At 42.7% G+C, this 15346-nt stretch overlaps 1 protein-coding gene across 2 annotated transcripts in view; it reads left to right on the forward strand.

Moving 5' to 3' along the window:
• Positions 1-15346, forward strand: part of LOC120059427 (ephrin type-B receptor 2-like) — a 62940-nt gene that overhangs the window by 26663 nt on the left and 20931 nt on the right. For both annotated transcript variants that reach the window (XM_039008469.1, XM_039008471.1), the window contains exons 2-3: positions 11584-11648; positions 12612-13296. In XM_039008469.1, coding sequence (XP_038864397.1) covers positions 11584-11648; positions 12612-13296 — 750 coding nt within the window. The remainder of the gene's footprint in view (positions 1-11583; positions 11649-12611; positions 13297-15346) is intronic.

A 15346-nucleotide genomic window follows, 5' to 3' on the forward strand; every position in this document is an offset into this window, starting at 1 on the left:
ACCATTTTGAGGGACATTGCAATGTACATGTACACCACCAACATGCATGATAGTCTTTCATGGTTGAGGGTTGATGAGAAATTGACTACTCCTCTTCTAGTCTTTTTAAGAAACGTTTTTGTGTTGGAAATACCTAACCACTTGTATAATCTATTTGCATACACTTCGAACAGACATACATACCCCGGCAGACACTCCACCATGGGTTTCTTCACGGTACTCAAACCAAAAACAGATTCAATGCATCACTCCGTTATGTATAGAGCCATGTCATCGTGGAATGCTCTGCCACCAGAGGTTACTCTGGCAAAAAGCCAGTTTAGCTTTAAAAAACAGATTAAAAAAACATATTGTATCACAGCACCTCTCCTCTTTCTAATGATCTAATTTAACTGTACTGTATCTAAGAATATGAATATGTATATATGAATAGTGTATAAATTAGAGGTCGACCGATTATGATTTTTCAACGCCAATACCGATACCGATTATTGGAGGACCAAAAAAAGCCAATACCGATTAATCGGACGATTTTTATATATATATATTTGTAATAATGACAATTACAACAATACTGAATAGATGCTTTTATTTTAACTTAATACATAAATAAAATCTATTTAGTCTCAAGTAAATAATGTAACATGTTCAATTTGGTTTAAATAATGCAAAAACAAAGTGTTGGAGAAGAAAGTAAAAGTGCAATATTTGCCATGTAAAAAAGCTAATGTTTAAGTTCCTTGCTCAAAACATGAGAACATATGAAAGCTGGTGGTTCCTTTTAACATGAGTCTTCAATATTCCCAGGTAAGAAGTATTAGGTTATAGTTATTATAGGAATTATAGGACTATCTCTCTATACAATTTGTATTTCATATACCTTTGCCTATTGGATGTTCTTATAGGCACTATAGTATTGCCAGCCTAATCTCGGGAGTTGATAGGCATGAAGTCATAAACAGCGCAATGCTTGAAGCACAGCGAAGAGCTGCTGGCAAATGCAGGAACGTGCCGTTTGAATGAATGCTTACGAGCCTGCTGCTACCTGCCACCGCTCAGTCAGACTGCTCTATCAAATATCAAATCATAGACTTAATTATAATGTAACACACAGAAATACATTAATATGGTAAAATCCGGAAACTATAATTTCGAAAACAAAACGTGAAACCGTTCCGTATTGTATCTAACGGGTGGCATCCCTAAGTCTAAATATTGCTGTTACATTGCACAACCTTCAACGTTATGTCATAATTATGTACAATTCCGGCAAATGAATTACGGTCTTTGTTAGGAAGAAATGGTCTTCACACAGTTCGTTACGAGCCAGGCGGCCCAAACTGCTGCATATACCCTGACTCTGCTTGCACAGAATGCAAGAGAAGTGACACAATTTCCATAGTTAAAATAAATTCATGTTAGCAGGCAATATTAACTAAATATGCAGGTTTAAAAATATATACATGTGTATTGATTTTTTGAAAGGCATTGATGTTTATGGTTAGGTACACATTGGTGCAACGACAGTGCTTTTTTCGCAAATGCGCTTGTTAAATCATCACCCGTTTGGCGAAGTAGGCTGTAATTCGATGATAAATTAACAGGTACCGCATCGATTATATGCAACGTAGGACAAGCTAGATAAACTAGTAATATCGTCAACCATGTGTAGTTAACTAGTGATTATGTTAAGATTGATTGTTTTTTATAAGATACGTTTAATGCTAGCTAGAAACTTACCTTGGCTCTTGCTGCACTCGTGGGAAAGGTAGTCAGCCTGCCACGCAGTCTCCTCGTGGAGTGCAATGTAATCGGCCATAATTGGTGTCCAAAAATGCCGATTACCGATTGTTAGGAAACTTTGAAATCGGCCCTAATTAATCGGCCATTCCGATTAATCGGTCGAACTCTAGTATAAATAGTATTTTTGTGGTCTCTTGGTGTCTTTCCTATATATAACTTTTATCTTATTTCTTATTCATTTAAAATCAAATCCAATTTCATTGATCACATACACATATTTAGCAGATGTTATTGCGGGTGTAGTGAAATGCTTCTGTTCCTAACTCCAACAGTGCACCAACAGTGCAGTAGTATCTAACAATTCACAACAATACACACAAATCTAAAAGTAAAATAATGGAATTAAGAAATATATAAATATTAGAAAGAGCAATGTCGGAGTGGCACATATGAGATGAGTAAAGCGGTATGTAAACATGATTTAAACATTATTAAAGTGACTAACTAGTGTTCCATTATTAAAGTGACCAGTGATTCTAAGTCTATGTATATAGGGCAGCAGCCTCTAAGGGGCAGGGTTGCGTAATTTAACATAATATCTTACGTTGTTCTTGTCTATAACTGTTCTGTACTTTGTCATGTATTTGTATGTTTTATGTGGATCCCAGGAAGAGTATCTGCCACATGTGCAGTAGCTAATGAGGAAACTAAACTAAACCTGAAAACACATTCATTTCAATTTAATTGAATATTCATGTGCAAAATGTATATAATTTGTAAAAATGTGACATTAGTCCTCATTTAACAATGCTTACCTACCAATGAACGCCACTGAAGCAGACCTAAAGTCATTTTTGTAATATTGTTGAGATGAGTAAAAATGCTATGCAAAATGCCATTCTAATATGGCATTGCAGTTATGACGCTCTCAACCGCCTGGTAGAGCTCTGTTACATTTTCTAGACAACCTCTTTATCTCTTACAGTATTTATCATACTCAGCTTTAATATAGCCTTCCATGTGTCGTGTGTGACAAGATCTCTGCGACATACTGTGCACACTCGGTTGGGCTCAAGCAGAAACTGAAGTGCTTTGATGACATGTCTAGGCACGAAAGGAGGGCGTCATGCAGTAACTAATGTCACCCCCCTTCCCTTTGTCCCCTGTTGCAGCTACAGTACGTCAGATTGTGCATGCCTTGCACTTTGAGCCTTGTTGTGTGTTAGTTTGAGCCTACTGTATGACTTGGAGAGCTGGAGCTAGTATCCACATAGACCCATTCTTTCCCTTCTCCATGCTTTCCACTCAGACTCGCTCCCCTCCTAATCCCTCTAGGCTCAGTCCATGGGAATTCTTAGCGGGTCACTGCTCCCGGCCTCTTTATTCCCGTTCAGCGGCGGCACCAACACCTGGCTCGCCCTCCCTCACAGCTACTCATTAATCCACACTGATACTAACAGGAACTGATCACCCGAAAAATGGCCCAATTTGGAGACCAATCATTTTGTCTGAACTTGACTATAAAATGCCTACTGTTGTAATGCCGTATACATTATGTCATTCAGCCTTTCTGGTCAGTTGATAATGGCGATGAATCATGTGGTTATTCCACTGTGGTTATTGCCTCTCTACGACAGGTGGCTTACATGAAACTGGAATCATCGGCCATTATGGTTCTGTAATTGGCTCATTATAGCATACTTCCCTAGAGATTGTATATGGCTCAGACTCCCCTAAGTATTTAAGGATTCTTTCAGAGGTGACATGCAATTGACTTGAATTAAATTGAATATTTGTGGTAATGTAATTGACACAGACACATAGTAATGGACACTAGATCCTGGTTCATATTTGTCTAGTTTAATAGAGATTCTTGGTTATTTTCCCAGATGTTTGCTGACATGTTGCTGTCATTTTAATTTCGAGCAGGGAATGGTTTGTGCCAATGCTGGTTATAAAGACTTTCTGGCTATTTCTGGTTATTAGAAGTAGATCTAATAATTTAACATCAATATGTTAGCTCTCGGGGCCTCCTGGGTGGCGCAGTGGTCTAGGGCACTGCATCGCAGTGCTAACTGCGCCACCAGAGTCTCTGGGTTCGCGCCCAGGCTCTGTCGCAGCCGGCCGCGACCGGGAGGTCCGTGGGGCGACGCACAATTGGCATAGCGTCGTCCGGGTTAGGGAGGGTTTGGCCGGTAGGGATATCCTTGTCTCATCGCGCTCCAGCGACTCCTGTGGCGGGCCGGGCGCAGTGCGCGCTAACCAAGGGGGCCAGGTACACGGTGTTTCCTCCGACACATTGGTGCGGCTGGCTTCCGGGTTGGAGGCGCGCTGTGTTAAGAAGCAGTGCGGCTTGGTTGGGTTGTGCTTCGGAGGACGCATGGCTTTCGACCTTCGTCTCTCCCGAGCCCGTACGGGAGTTGTAGCGATGAGACAAGATAGTAATTACTAGCGATTGGATACCACGAAAATTGGGGAGAAAATGGGATAAATTTATAAAAAAATAAATAAAAATAAATAAAAAAATATGTTGAGAGATACGTTCTTTTGGAGAACAATATTGGTCCCAGAGTATTTACATGGTAGTTACATATTGAATGGAATAGTTCATTATGCATACTGTAGTTCAACAAGTGCTCAGGACCTGCTGGCATCACACTTTTGTTATTGTGGGCATTACGATGCAGTTAGCTAGCTGGCTTGTTGTTAAATGTCATGACCGAGCACTCTGAGCTGGCTTTGCTTGGCAGCCAGAAGGTTTGCACCTCACTCTGCCTCTGTGTTTTCACTGTAATCAAATAGGCTAGTACAGTAGGTGGTTAGCTGGGTACATATTGATACACACGTAATGTCTACAGTGAGGGAAAAAAGTATTTGATCCCCTGATGATTTTGTACGTTTGCCCACTGACAAAGAAATGATCAGTCTATAATTTTAATGGTAGGTTTATTTGAACAGTGAGAGACAGAATAACAACAACAAAAAAATCCAGAAAAATGCATGTCAAAAAAGTTATAAATTGATTTGCATTTTAATTACTACACTGGCTCTGACGCTCGTCGGCTCTGGCAGGGCTTGCAAACTATTACGGACTACAAAGGGAAACCCAGCCACGAGCTGACCAGTGATGCGAGCCTACCAAACGTGCTAAATGCCTTTTATGCTTGCTTCGAGGCAAGCAACACTGAAGCATGCATGAGAGCACCAGCTGTTCCGGACGACTGTGTGATCACGCTCTCCGTAGCCGATGTGAGCAAGACCTTTAAACAGGGCAACATTCACAAGGCCGCTGGGCCAGACTGATTACCAGAACGTGTACTCAGAGCATGTGCGGACCAGCAAAGTGTCTTCGCTGACATTTTCAACCTCTCTCTGACCGAGTCTGTAATACCTCTCAAACAGACCACCATAGTCCCTGTGCCCAAGAAAGTGAAGGTAACCTGCCTAAATGACTACCGCCCCGTAGCACTCATGTCGGTAGCCATGAAGTGCTTTGAAAGGCTGGTCATGGCTCACATCAACACCATCATCCCGAAAACACTAGACCCACTCCAATTCGCATACTGCCCCAACAGATCCAAAGATGACACAATCTCAATCGCAATCCACACTGCCCTTTCCCACCTGGACAAAAGGAACACCTATGTGAGAATGCTGTTCATTGACTACAGCTCAGCGTTCAACACTATAGTGCCCACAAAGCTCATCACTAAGGTAAAGACCCTGGGATTAAACACCTCCCTCTGCAACTGGATCCTGGACTTCCTGATAGGCCGCCACGAGGTGGTAAGGGTAGGCAACAAAACATCTGCCACACTGATCCTCAACACGGGGGACCCTCAGGGGCCGTCACTGGGGCCAAGCTTCCTGCCATCCAGGAGCTATATACTAGGCGGAGTCAGAGGAAGGATATCATACTTGAGTAAAAGTAAAGATACCTAAATAGAAAATGACTCAAGTAAAAGTGAAAGTCACCCAGTAAAATACTACTTGAATGAAAGTCTAAAAGCATTCCGAGCTTGCTGCTACGTCACCATGTCTGTGTCAATGACTGATTTCAACTGTATTCCTACACTTTGCACTTCAAAATAACTACACTGAATAACTACACTGCTCAAAAAATAAAGGGAACACTAAAATAACATATCCTAGATCTGAATGAATGAAATATTCTTATTAAATACTTTTTTCTTTACATAGTTGAATGTGCTGACAACAAAATCACACAAAAATGATCAATGGAAATCAAATTTATCAACCCATGGAGGTCTGGATTTGGAGTCACACTCAAAATTAAAGTGGAAAACCACACTACAGGCTGATCCAACTTTGATGTAATCTCCTTAAAACAAGTCAAAATGAGGCTCAGTAGTGTGTGTGGCCTCCACGTGCCTGTATGACCTCCCTACAACGCCTGGGCATGCTCCTGATGAGGTGGCGGATGGTCTCCTGAGGGATCTCCTCCCAGACCTGGACTAAAGCATCCGCCAACTCCTGGACAGTCTGTGGTGCAACGTGGCGTTGGTGGCGAGACATGATGTTCCAGATGTGCTCAATTGGATTCAGGTCTGGGGAACGGGCGGGCCAGTCCATAGCATCAATGCCTTCCTCTTGCAGGAACTGCTGACACACTCCAGCCACATGAGGTCTAGCATTGTCTTGCATTAGGAGGAACCCAGGGCCAACCGCACCAGCATATGGTCTCACAAGGGGTCTGAGGATCTCATCTCGGTACCTAATGGCAGTCAGGCTACCTCTGGCGAGCACATGGAGGGCTGTGCGGCCCCCCAAAGAAATGCCACCCCACACCATGACTGACCCACCGCCAAACCGGTCATGCTGGAGGATGTTGCAGGCAGCAGAACGTTCTCCACGGCGTCTCCAGACTCTGTCACGTCTGTCACATGTGCTCAGTGTGAACCTGCTTTCATCTGTGAAGAGCACAGGGCGCCAGTGGCGAATTTGCCAATCTTGGTGTTCTCTGGCAAATGCCAAACGTCCTGCACGGTGTTGGGCTGTAAGCACAACCCCCACCTGTGGACGTCGGGCCCTCATACCACCCTCATGCAGTCTGTTTCTGACCGTTTGAGCAGACACATGCACATTTGTGGCCTGCTGGAGGTCATTTTGCAGGGCTCTGGCAGTGCTCCTCCTGCTCCTCCTTGCACAAAGGCGGAGGTAGCGGTCCTGCTGCTGGGCTGTTGCCCTCCTACGGCCTCCTCCACGTCTCCTGATGTACTGGTCTGTCTCCTGGTAGCGCCTCCATGCTCTGGACACTACGCTGACAGACACAGCAAACCTTCTTGCCACAGCTCGCATTGATGTGCCATCCTGGATGAGCTGCACTACCTGAGCCACTTGTGTGGGTTGTAGACTCCGTCTCATGCTACCACTAGACTAGAGTGAGAGCACCGCCAGCATTCAAAAGTGACCAAAACATCAGCCAGGAAGCATAGGAACTGAGAAGTGGTCTGTGGTCACCACCTGCAGAACCACTCCTTTATTGGGGGTGTCTTGCTAATTGCCTATAATTTCCACCTGTTGTCTATTCCATTTGCACAACAGCATGTGAAATTTATTGTCAATCAGTGTTGCTTCCTAAGTGGACAGTTTGATTTCACAGAAGTGTGATTGACTTGGAGTTACATTGTGTTGTTTAAGTGTTCCCTTTATTTTTTTGAGCAGTGTATTTTATTTATCATAGTGATTCAGGAGTAACATTAAAACAGAATAATATTCCCCAAAAACATTAGACAACTATACAGAAAACCCTCAAAATACCGAAACAAGTACATGAAGTCAATGATGAGAGAATTTGATATTTGATATTAATATTATGAGATTGAGATGAACTAAAATAGTAGTGCAGATGGTACTCTTTTGCTAAGTGTAGAGATGTATTATAGGTCATGATTATGTAGGGGACTTCTGAGAATGCTACAGACGTATTCAGTACTAAGTAATCATGTCAAATGTAATCATATTGTCATTGATTAAATAGTTTTTACATTATTTTAACTGAACAGCGTCCCACTTACCTTAAAACCCCCATACCAATTAATAACTTTACAAACTTTGGTTTGGGACACCTGGGAACATCACGTGACGTCCTGATGACTGGTGAAACAAATGTCTTGAGATCATCTTACAAATGTCCTAACATGGTCCTCAATGACATGGTCCTGACTACACAAAGGTCCCCCAGAGAAAGTTCCGTTGGGATCATCACGCGACATCCTAATGACTAGTAAAATTGAAGTCCTGAGAACTTCCTATAAAAGTGTTGACATGGTCCTCAGTGACGTCCTGGTAACTTGCAGGGAACTACACAAAGGTCCCCCAGAGAACGTTACATTAGCTCCATCACACGGCGTCCCGATGACAGATTTCTTTATTTTATTGGAAACGTACTGAAAACGTGTTTAGGGTCGTCGCCAGAACAAACTGGAAACAATACAAAAACCTCCAGGGGACCATGAAAGTACATTATAAGAGCATCCTAAAATCGTCCTTGGGGACGTCCCCAGAACAAACCGGTAGCTAGACAAAATCTCCACAGGACCATGTCCATGACACAACTTCCTGAGAGTGTCCTATAAACGTCCCTGGGGACATCCCCGAAACAAACTGGGAACTAACACAACAGGGAAGGGAAAAAGGACGGGGAAAAGGGAAGAAAAATGTCCCTACCATTTAAACCCACACCCATTAAAACCTCACCACTATTCCACTACTTGGCCCTATCTCATCCTACACCAGGCCGACAGCCTGGGAGGACGGGACACTATCGTTCAACACCTTGTAACTCCTCTGCAGCAAAATCTCGTACACTCAGGTACTTCTCTGCACCTGCCACCACAATATTTTTTTTCTGTGATTTACATGCCATTTCTGCTGTACTGAACGTCCTTTTATGTCCCGAGGATAACGTCATGTTTAATGTTCCTAGAACGTTCTCAGAACTGGGAGGGTCAGCCACGTTCTCTTCCCTTTCAGCAACCTATGGTGTGACAAATCAATCCAATAATCAAATTCTATTTATATATAATTCTTACATCGACAATAACACCGCCTAGATCCGAAAGACCAATCAGCAGCAGTGGCAAGGAAAAGCTCCCTAGATGGAAAAAATCTGTAGAGAAAAATCTGATAGTGGATATAGTGGATATCATGATGTACTGAACAGTTGAAGACAGATGTTTGCTAGAGAGAGCATTGGGGGCTGTTTTTTTCCTGACCATGTGACCTGACTGGGGACAAATTGTTAGGGAAATGTAAAAGCAGGAGATTTTCCTGCTCGGGTTGTGTGGTTGCCGGTGGGAAATCATGGCCCTTGCAATGGCGAGTGTTAATTCTCTAGGGTGGAAGACAGTGTTGCAGTGTCCCTGTGGACCAGACATTGATGCTATAGGCTTTCCATAAGTCTTTGTCCTCAACTGCAGATGTGAGGGTACCAGGCAGTGTGTTATCATGAGGAATACACTCGATAAACAACTAACCCTTACTCTAATCCTTTCCCCCAAGTACGGTTTCCATCCAGGTCCATTTTTATATAGACAGAATTGTGCTCAGTCTACATAATCAGGGTTCAACCTATGTTTTACCACTGTATGAGTAGGTTGTGGCCTGTCCCCCTTCCTGTATTCCCTACCAGCATATAAAGCTTAAATATACTTGTTCGTACCATCTCTCCACTCAGCAGCACTTCATTGATAGGACCCTGTGAATAATTTAAAATGTGTCAGTCTACACAGGCAGTGGGGAGACTTACAGCCTACTTGCCCTTCCCCTTCTGGTGGGGGTGGTGAGAGGAGAGATTATGGGCTTCACTGTCTGCGTGCGAATGTGTCCGGATACTGAAGTTTGGTTATTATGGATTGGTTATGGACTGGGGATGCTGTTTGTGTGTTTTGGTGATGACGTGTGTGTATGTGTGTGAGGAAGAGCGAGAGAGACAGAGTGTTTGTGTGTTTTGGTGATGCTGTGTTAGGACTGGGCGGTATACCGTATTTTACTATATACCGGCATTTATGCACCGGACCGGTTTGGGTTTTTACTTTACCTTCTATAACGGTATTTGAATGTTTGGTTTGTTAAATGTGATACGCCGTGTGCAACGTCCATTTTTATAATTTACTCCGCTACTTGAGTCATCCCTCTCCGCTCTCTCTCTCCACGCCGCTTTCCACACAGACCTAGTCCCACCCCATGTCACTCAAGGAGCGCATTTGTTGTTGCTTGACCACTAGACACTTTCGTTCAGTCTGCATGGTCAATGCAGCACATGCAACAATGTTGATGACAACGATGTTGTTTCCACTTTGATCTTAATATAAATCCACAAGCGTTCTATAATTACAATATTAGTTTGTGTTTCTTACATCTGCAAACAGCTAGTTTGTATTTTCTTAGCAAGTTAAGCTAAATCGTGTTAGCTGGCTAGCAATTAGCATTAGTGTGCAACAGTATCTTCTAAATCAAAGAGGCATGAATATGTTGGCTATATGAATAAAGATTTAATGTAGCCTAAGATTATACGGTCCCCTAGGAAACACTGAACATCACTTTGGTTCCTACCCTGTCACAATAACTCCTCCATGGCATTTTCATTCCGTTGTCATGTCAAATAGCACTGTATTAAAAGTGCCCACAATTATTTATATTTTAACTATAGAAGATTTATAATAAACATTCTATTTCCATGATTCCAAAAGTTCACCCAAGTGTTTTGATATAAATCGCAATTGCAACAGTTGGTTAAAAATAAGGCCTAGTATTTTTGCCCATATCATGGCAGTGTGGAAATGAGTGCAGGAAATGCAGAAATTGATGGAAATGCAGGAAATTAGTTTAGGTTGAAGTTGAATTGAACAATATAAAACAATCAGAATGGAGAAATAATTTAGAATATATGTGTTGCCACCCTAGGGTCATGCACTACTCATGAATCAAATGTAGAACTTTTATTAATCAAAAACATAAAATACCGTAAAATACTGGCCATATCGCCCAGCCCTATGTTGTGTGTGTGTGTGTATGTGTGTGAGGAAGAGTGAGAGAGAAGAGGGACGAGTGAAAGAGAGAGAGAGGGAGAGAGAGAGAGAGAGGCAGCAGATGTCACCAGGCAGAGTCATCCAGTACCGTTCCTCCTGTATTAAGTGTGGTTGAGGTGCAGCAGAGTGTCACTGTGCCCCCTTAGCGTGACTGCACACAGACCATCACTGAAACAACACAAAGCAGGGGCACGGGTCATAACACAATACTTCTACGATATCACTCTACGTCAAGTCGCAAAAGTGTGTTATGATCATAATTGTGCCATTCTGTCAGACCATATTAGGAGTATCATGATTAACCAATAGAGCTGTCACGACTGCATCATGGCAACATTTTAAGTGACGGAGTGTACTGATGTGTATAGTGTATGTAGTTTACAGATTAATCATTGATCGCTCATGAACATGTATTTATTGTCTGCATATGCCCATCTCTATGTTTGATTATGTATGCACAGAGCTAACATTTCCCCATGGGGATAATAAAGTCATTATCTTATCTATTTAGAGAGATGTACAGGTACAGACTCCATATATAACGGGGAGAGAAGGCAACATTGGTGCAACCCTCTAGCGATAACGATGAACGTACAAATGTGGCTAGAGAAACACATTTTTCTTTTTTCCCTCGTTTGGACGTTGGCCAGTCATACACAGTTAACACTATTTTCTCACCACAATATTTCACAATGACAGTAACATGCGTCTTGCTGTATTAGTTGCCCTGTTTTGCAGTTGTGATTTTTAATACCACATTAACTTGTTCATCTTGATTTCCCTGTAGAAATACTCATGGACTCTACGACGGCAACAGCAGAGCTGGGGTGGACTATCTATCCAGCATTGGGGGTGAGTAGAACAAAGCATTTCATTATATGACACACCATTTTGTAAACTTTTTAAACTTTTTGTCATTTTGCAGAACCGTCTCTAGCTGCAGCACCATGAGAAGCCCAATTTAGAGCAACAACAACAGCATATATCAGGAATAAATACCCCTATTTGTTTACCATGTTCATACAGCATTGTTGTTAGGAATACAATTAGGGGCAGCAATATATCCGGTCATAGGTTGCAAAAGGCCCCAAAACAGCATGTGTGAAACCCCGCCCCCCCTGATGTAGTTCGTTAGAGTTAATCATGTATTTCATAAAATAAACTTCTAAGCAAAGTGAATTGGGTGAAATTTGCCTACGTATGCCTTTCATGTAAAATGTAAAAGTGGGAACTGTCTGAGGAATTGCGATGTTGTTTTATTAACTCTGCTGAAGGAAGATTGTCCTGTCATACTGAAATCAATAATTCATAAAGTGTGTGATGCCAGGAAGATAAACAGTGTGAAAGCTGTGAGCCAAGTCATACATCAACTGAATCTTATTGCTGAATAGTCTGACTGTCAGCTCGTTGTGGAGCCCAGGAAGACAATTGTCTGACATGGAAATGTACTCTTTTATAACTGTTGTCTATGGACTGTGTTTGTAATCCCTCATGTGTGGTCTCATGCCGACATAGGTCTAAAATACAAAGCAGAAGTATAACAATGTTATTTTGATAACAATGTTATCGGTCAGTGTATTCAATTGGATTTGGTCACTTTGAAGCTTGTTCAATAGTGTCCAATTGGATAACTGATGTGCGCATTTCAATTCTATTTTTTAGTCATATCATATTGTTACCACATTTATTTTGACATTAATCATGATATGGGTTCTTGGGTTTTTTAAGACCAGTAATCAAAGTAATTAAAATAATATGTTGACTTTTCACTGGTCATGGATGTTAAACTGACCTCTTGCTCTCTGTCCCTGGCAGTGGGAGGAGGTGAGTGGCTACGATGAGAATATGAATACCATCCGCACCTACCAGGTGTGCAATGTCTTCGACAACAACCAGAACAACTGGGTCCGCACCAAGTACATCCGCCGGCACGGCGCCCAGCGCATCCACGTGGAGATTAAGTTCTCGGTGCGCGACTGCAGCTCCATCCCCAGCGTCCCCGGCTCCTGTAAAGAGACTTTTAACCTGTACTACTATGAGACAGACTCAGACACGGCCAATAAGGTGTCCCCGGCCTGGATGGAGAACCCCTGGATTAAAGTGGACACCATTGCTGCAGATGAGAGCTTCTCCCAGGTGGACCTGGGCAGCCGGGTGATGAAAATCAACAGGGAGGTACGGAGCTTCGGCCCCGTGTCACGCCAGGGTTTCTACCTGGCATTCCAGGACTACGGCAGCTGCATGTCGCTCATCGCCGTGCGCGTCTTCTACAGGAAGTGCCCCCGCGTGGTCGAGAATGGAGCTGTGTTCCCTGAGACCCTGTCGGGGGCGGAGAGTACCTCCCTGGTGGCGGCGCGGGGTGTGTGTGTGCCCAATGGGGAGGAGGTGGATGTGCCCATCAAGCTCTACTGTAACGGGGACGGGGAGTGGATGGTGCCCATTGGGCGCTGTATGTGCAAGGCTGGGCACGAGGCGGTGGAGAACGGCACGGTGTGTCGAGGTGAGAGCTGCTGATATAATGTTTTTACTACTACTGTGGACGTTTTGCCTTGGGGTCATTTACTTATTGAGACTAGTGATAAGCCAGAGGATAGAGACTTGAACAGATGTAGGCTCTTAATTTGGATTATAATTAATAGACATTTATGTAGCGGCTGATACATTTTTCGGAAGGGAAAATCAAGTCTGAAATTTGGAAATTACAAACTTCAGAAGCTTTTTTAAATGTCAAATGCACTACAAGTTTCAAAGTAAGATCCTACATCTTTAATGCATATACCTTTGGTTTACTAACTACAGTAGAATCACTAAGGGAACGCAATTAGTGCCAGGAAAGATGGGTCAAGAATGTGCTGTAGGGGGAGAGTGTTGAGGGTAATTAGAGGTGTCTTTAAACCGTAGACCTGTGTCCCAGCCTTACATTCAGAGAGATATCACTTTATGCCAAGAAAGCACTATCCTAGTGTCTTTCCTTACCTAATGTATTTCTGTGATGAGTGAAGAAAGGAAGAGACAAGGAACATGTCTGACACACACACACACACACACACACACACACACACACACACACACACACACACACACACACACACACACACTCAAATCCCTGGCTATTTGATTAGAAATATCAAGCACTGCTAATGAAGCCCTCAACGACCTGTTCTGCCGTGTTTCACGGTGTGAAGGTTTCTTTGGGGAGGAGGAACACTTAAATAGCCAGAGGTAGTCAATGATATCACTGAGCTTTATATACTGTCACACAGACCTAACAGTGACTCCTCTATATTGTTAAATTTGGTTTAGTCATCCAGGAAATCATTATTCAAGAGTCCATTTCGATGGTAATTTGACTATCATTCGATGGTAATTTCATATCATCAGGCACCTTCATACTCACCCAGCTTTTATACAGTATATAGCCCATAGCCGACTGATCTATTAATGACCTATGCTTCCTGGTTTATGTAAGCCATGTTAGGACAAGAAATGCCCTATGTTCTGGGGAATAATGACCTGATTAGAGAGTGCATTAGTCCAAAAGACAATAGCACAGCAAAAACTGGGTAACACTTCTACTGATTACTCAACATGCTCTAGGGTCAAGCTCTCTAACCTCGCCCAGTCTCCCTCTCTCCCATGGAGAGCAGTGAATCATGGGAGTGTAGCCCTTTGGATTAATTTCAAGGACTGATAGCCTGCAGGGGAAAGAGGGACCTTATTGCTGTAACAATACAATCAATAGGTACATGCATTTGTCTAGTTGGATGAATGGACATGCAAGGTGGAGAAATTAGCAACGCTCATGCCCAGCCCACCTCAGACCTTCCCCTCTTTCCAGTCATAATTGTTCTATTTGTGAGGAGTAAATTCACTTGCCACATATTGTTGCTGTGTTGGTTTCTTTCATAAGATCGAAGCGAACACTCAAACTCTTGCTTGTACAAGCACCTTTTCCAAACTTCCAAAGTTATGACCCTATCAAACAAATGCAGGTCCCTTAAAAAAAAAAATACCAACATGCTTCAGATGGGTTTGGATTGTGCACATTGTTAACTGATTTTCTTCATAGACAATCTTTTATTGGGTGAACATACACTGCAGGCATTTACTCTGTCCGGTGGGGAAGCCAGAGTTATGTCCTGCAACAGTGGATGTTGTCTTCTGGGTTTCGGCTTCTACTGAGAATTCAATGGTCATTGAACATAATCAGAGAGAGAGAGAGAGAACTCACCTGCTGCCCCCAGTGTATTCAACACCAGATTTACAACTCTTACATTGTAAATTATGATGACAATTCTGTATAAAAAAACAATAACATTTGTAGTGTTATTTGCAAAGAGAGTACACTTAGTTTTGTGTGAGAGATTAGATGTGCATGACTCTGTACATGTAACACAAGCAACCCCCTGTAGTATTTACCCCTCTCTCTCTCTCCACCTCCAACAGACATGGTCCTATGTAATGCTGGGCCACACTCAGATTATTGGGACATCATGGTTGTTGCATGTTAAAGAGTAATTTGAATCAAGCCACTGCAAATGAAGTCTTCT

This window comes from Salvelinus namaycush, chromosome 14 (assembly GCF_016432855.1).
Source record: "Salvelinus namaycush isolate Seneca chromosome 14, SaNama_1.0, whole genome shotgun sequence".
Classification (NCBI taxonomy): domain Eukaryota; kingdom Metazoa; phylum Chordata; class Actinopteri; order Salmoniformes; family Salmonidae; genus Salvelinus; species Salvelinus namaycush.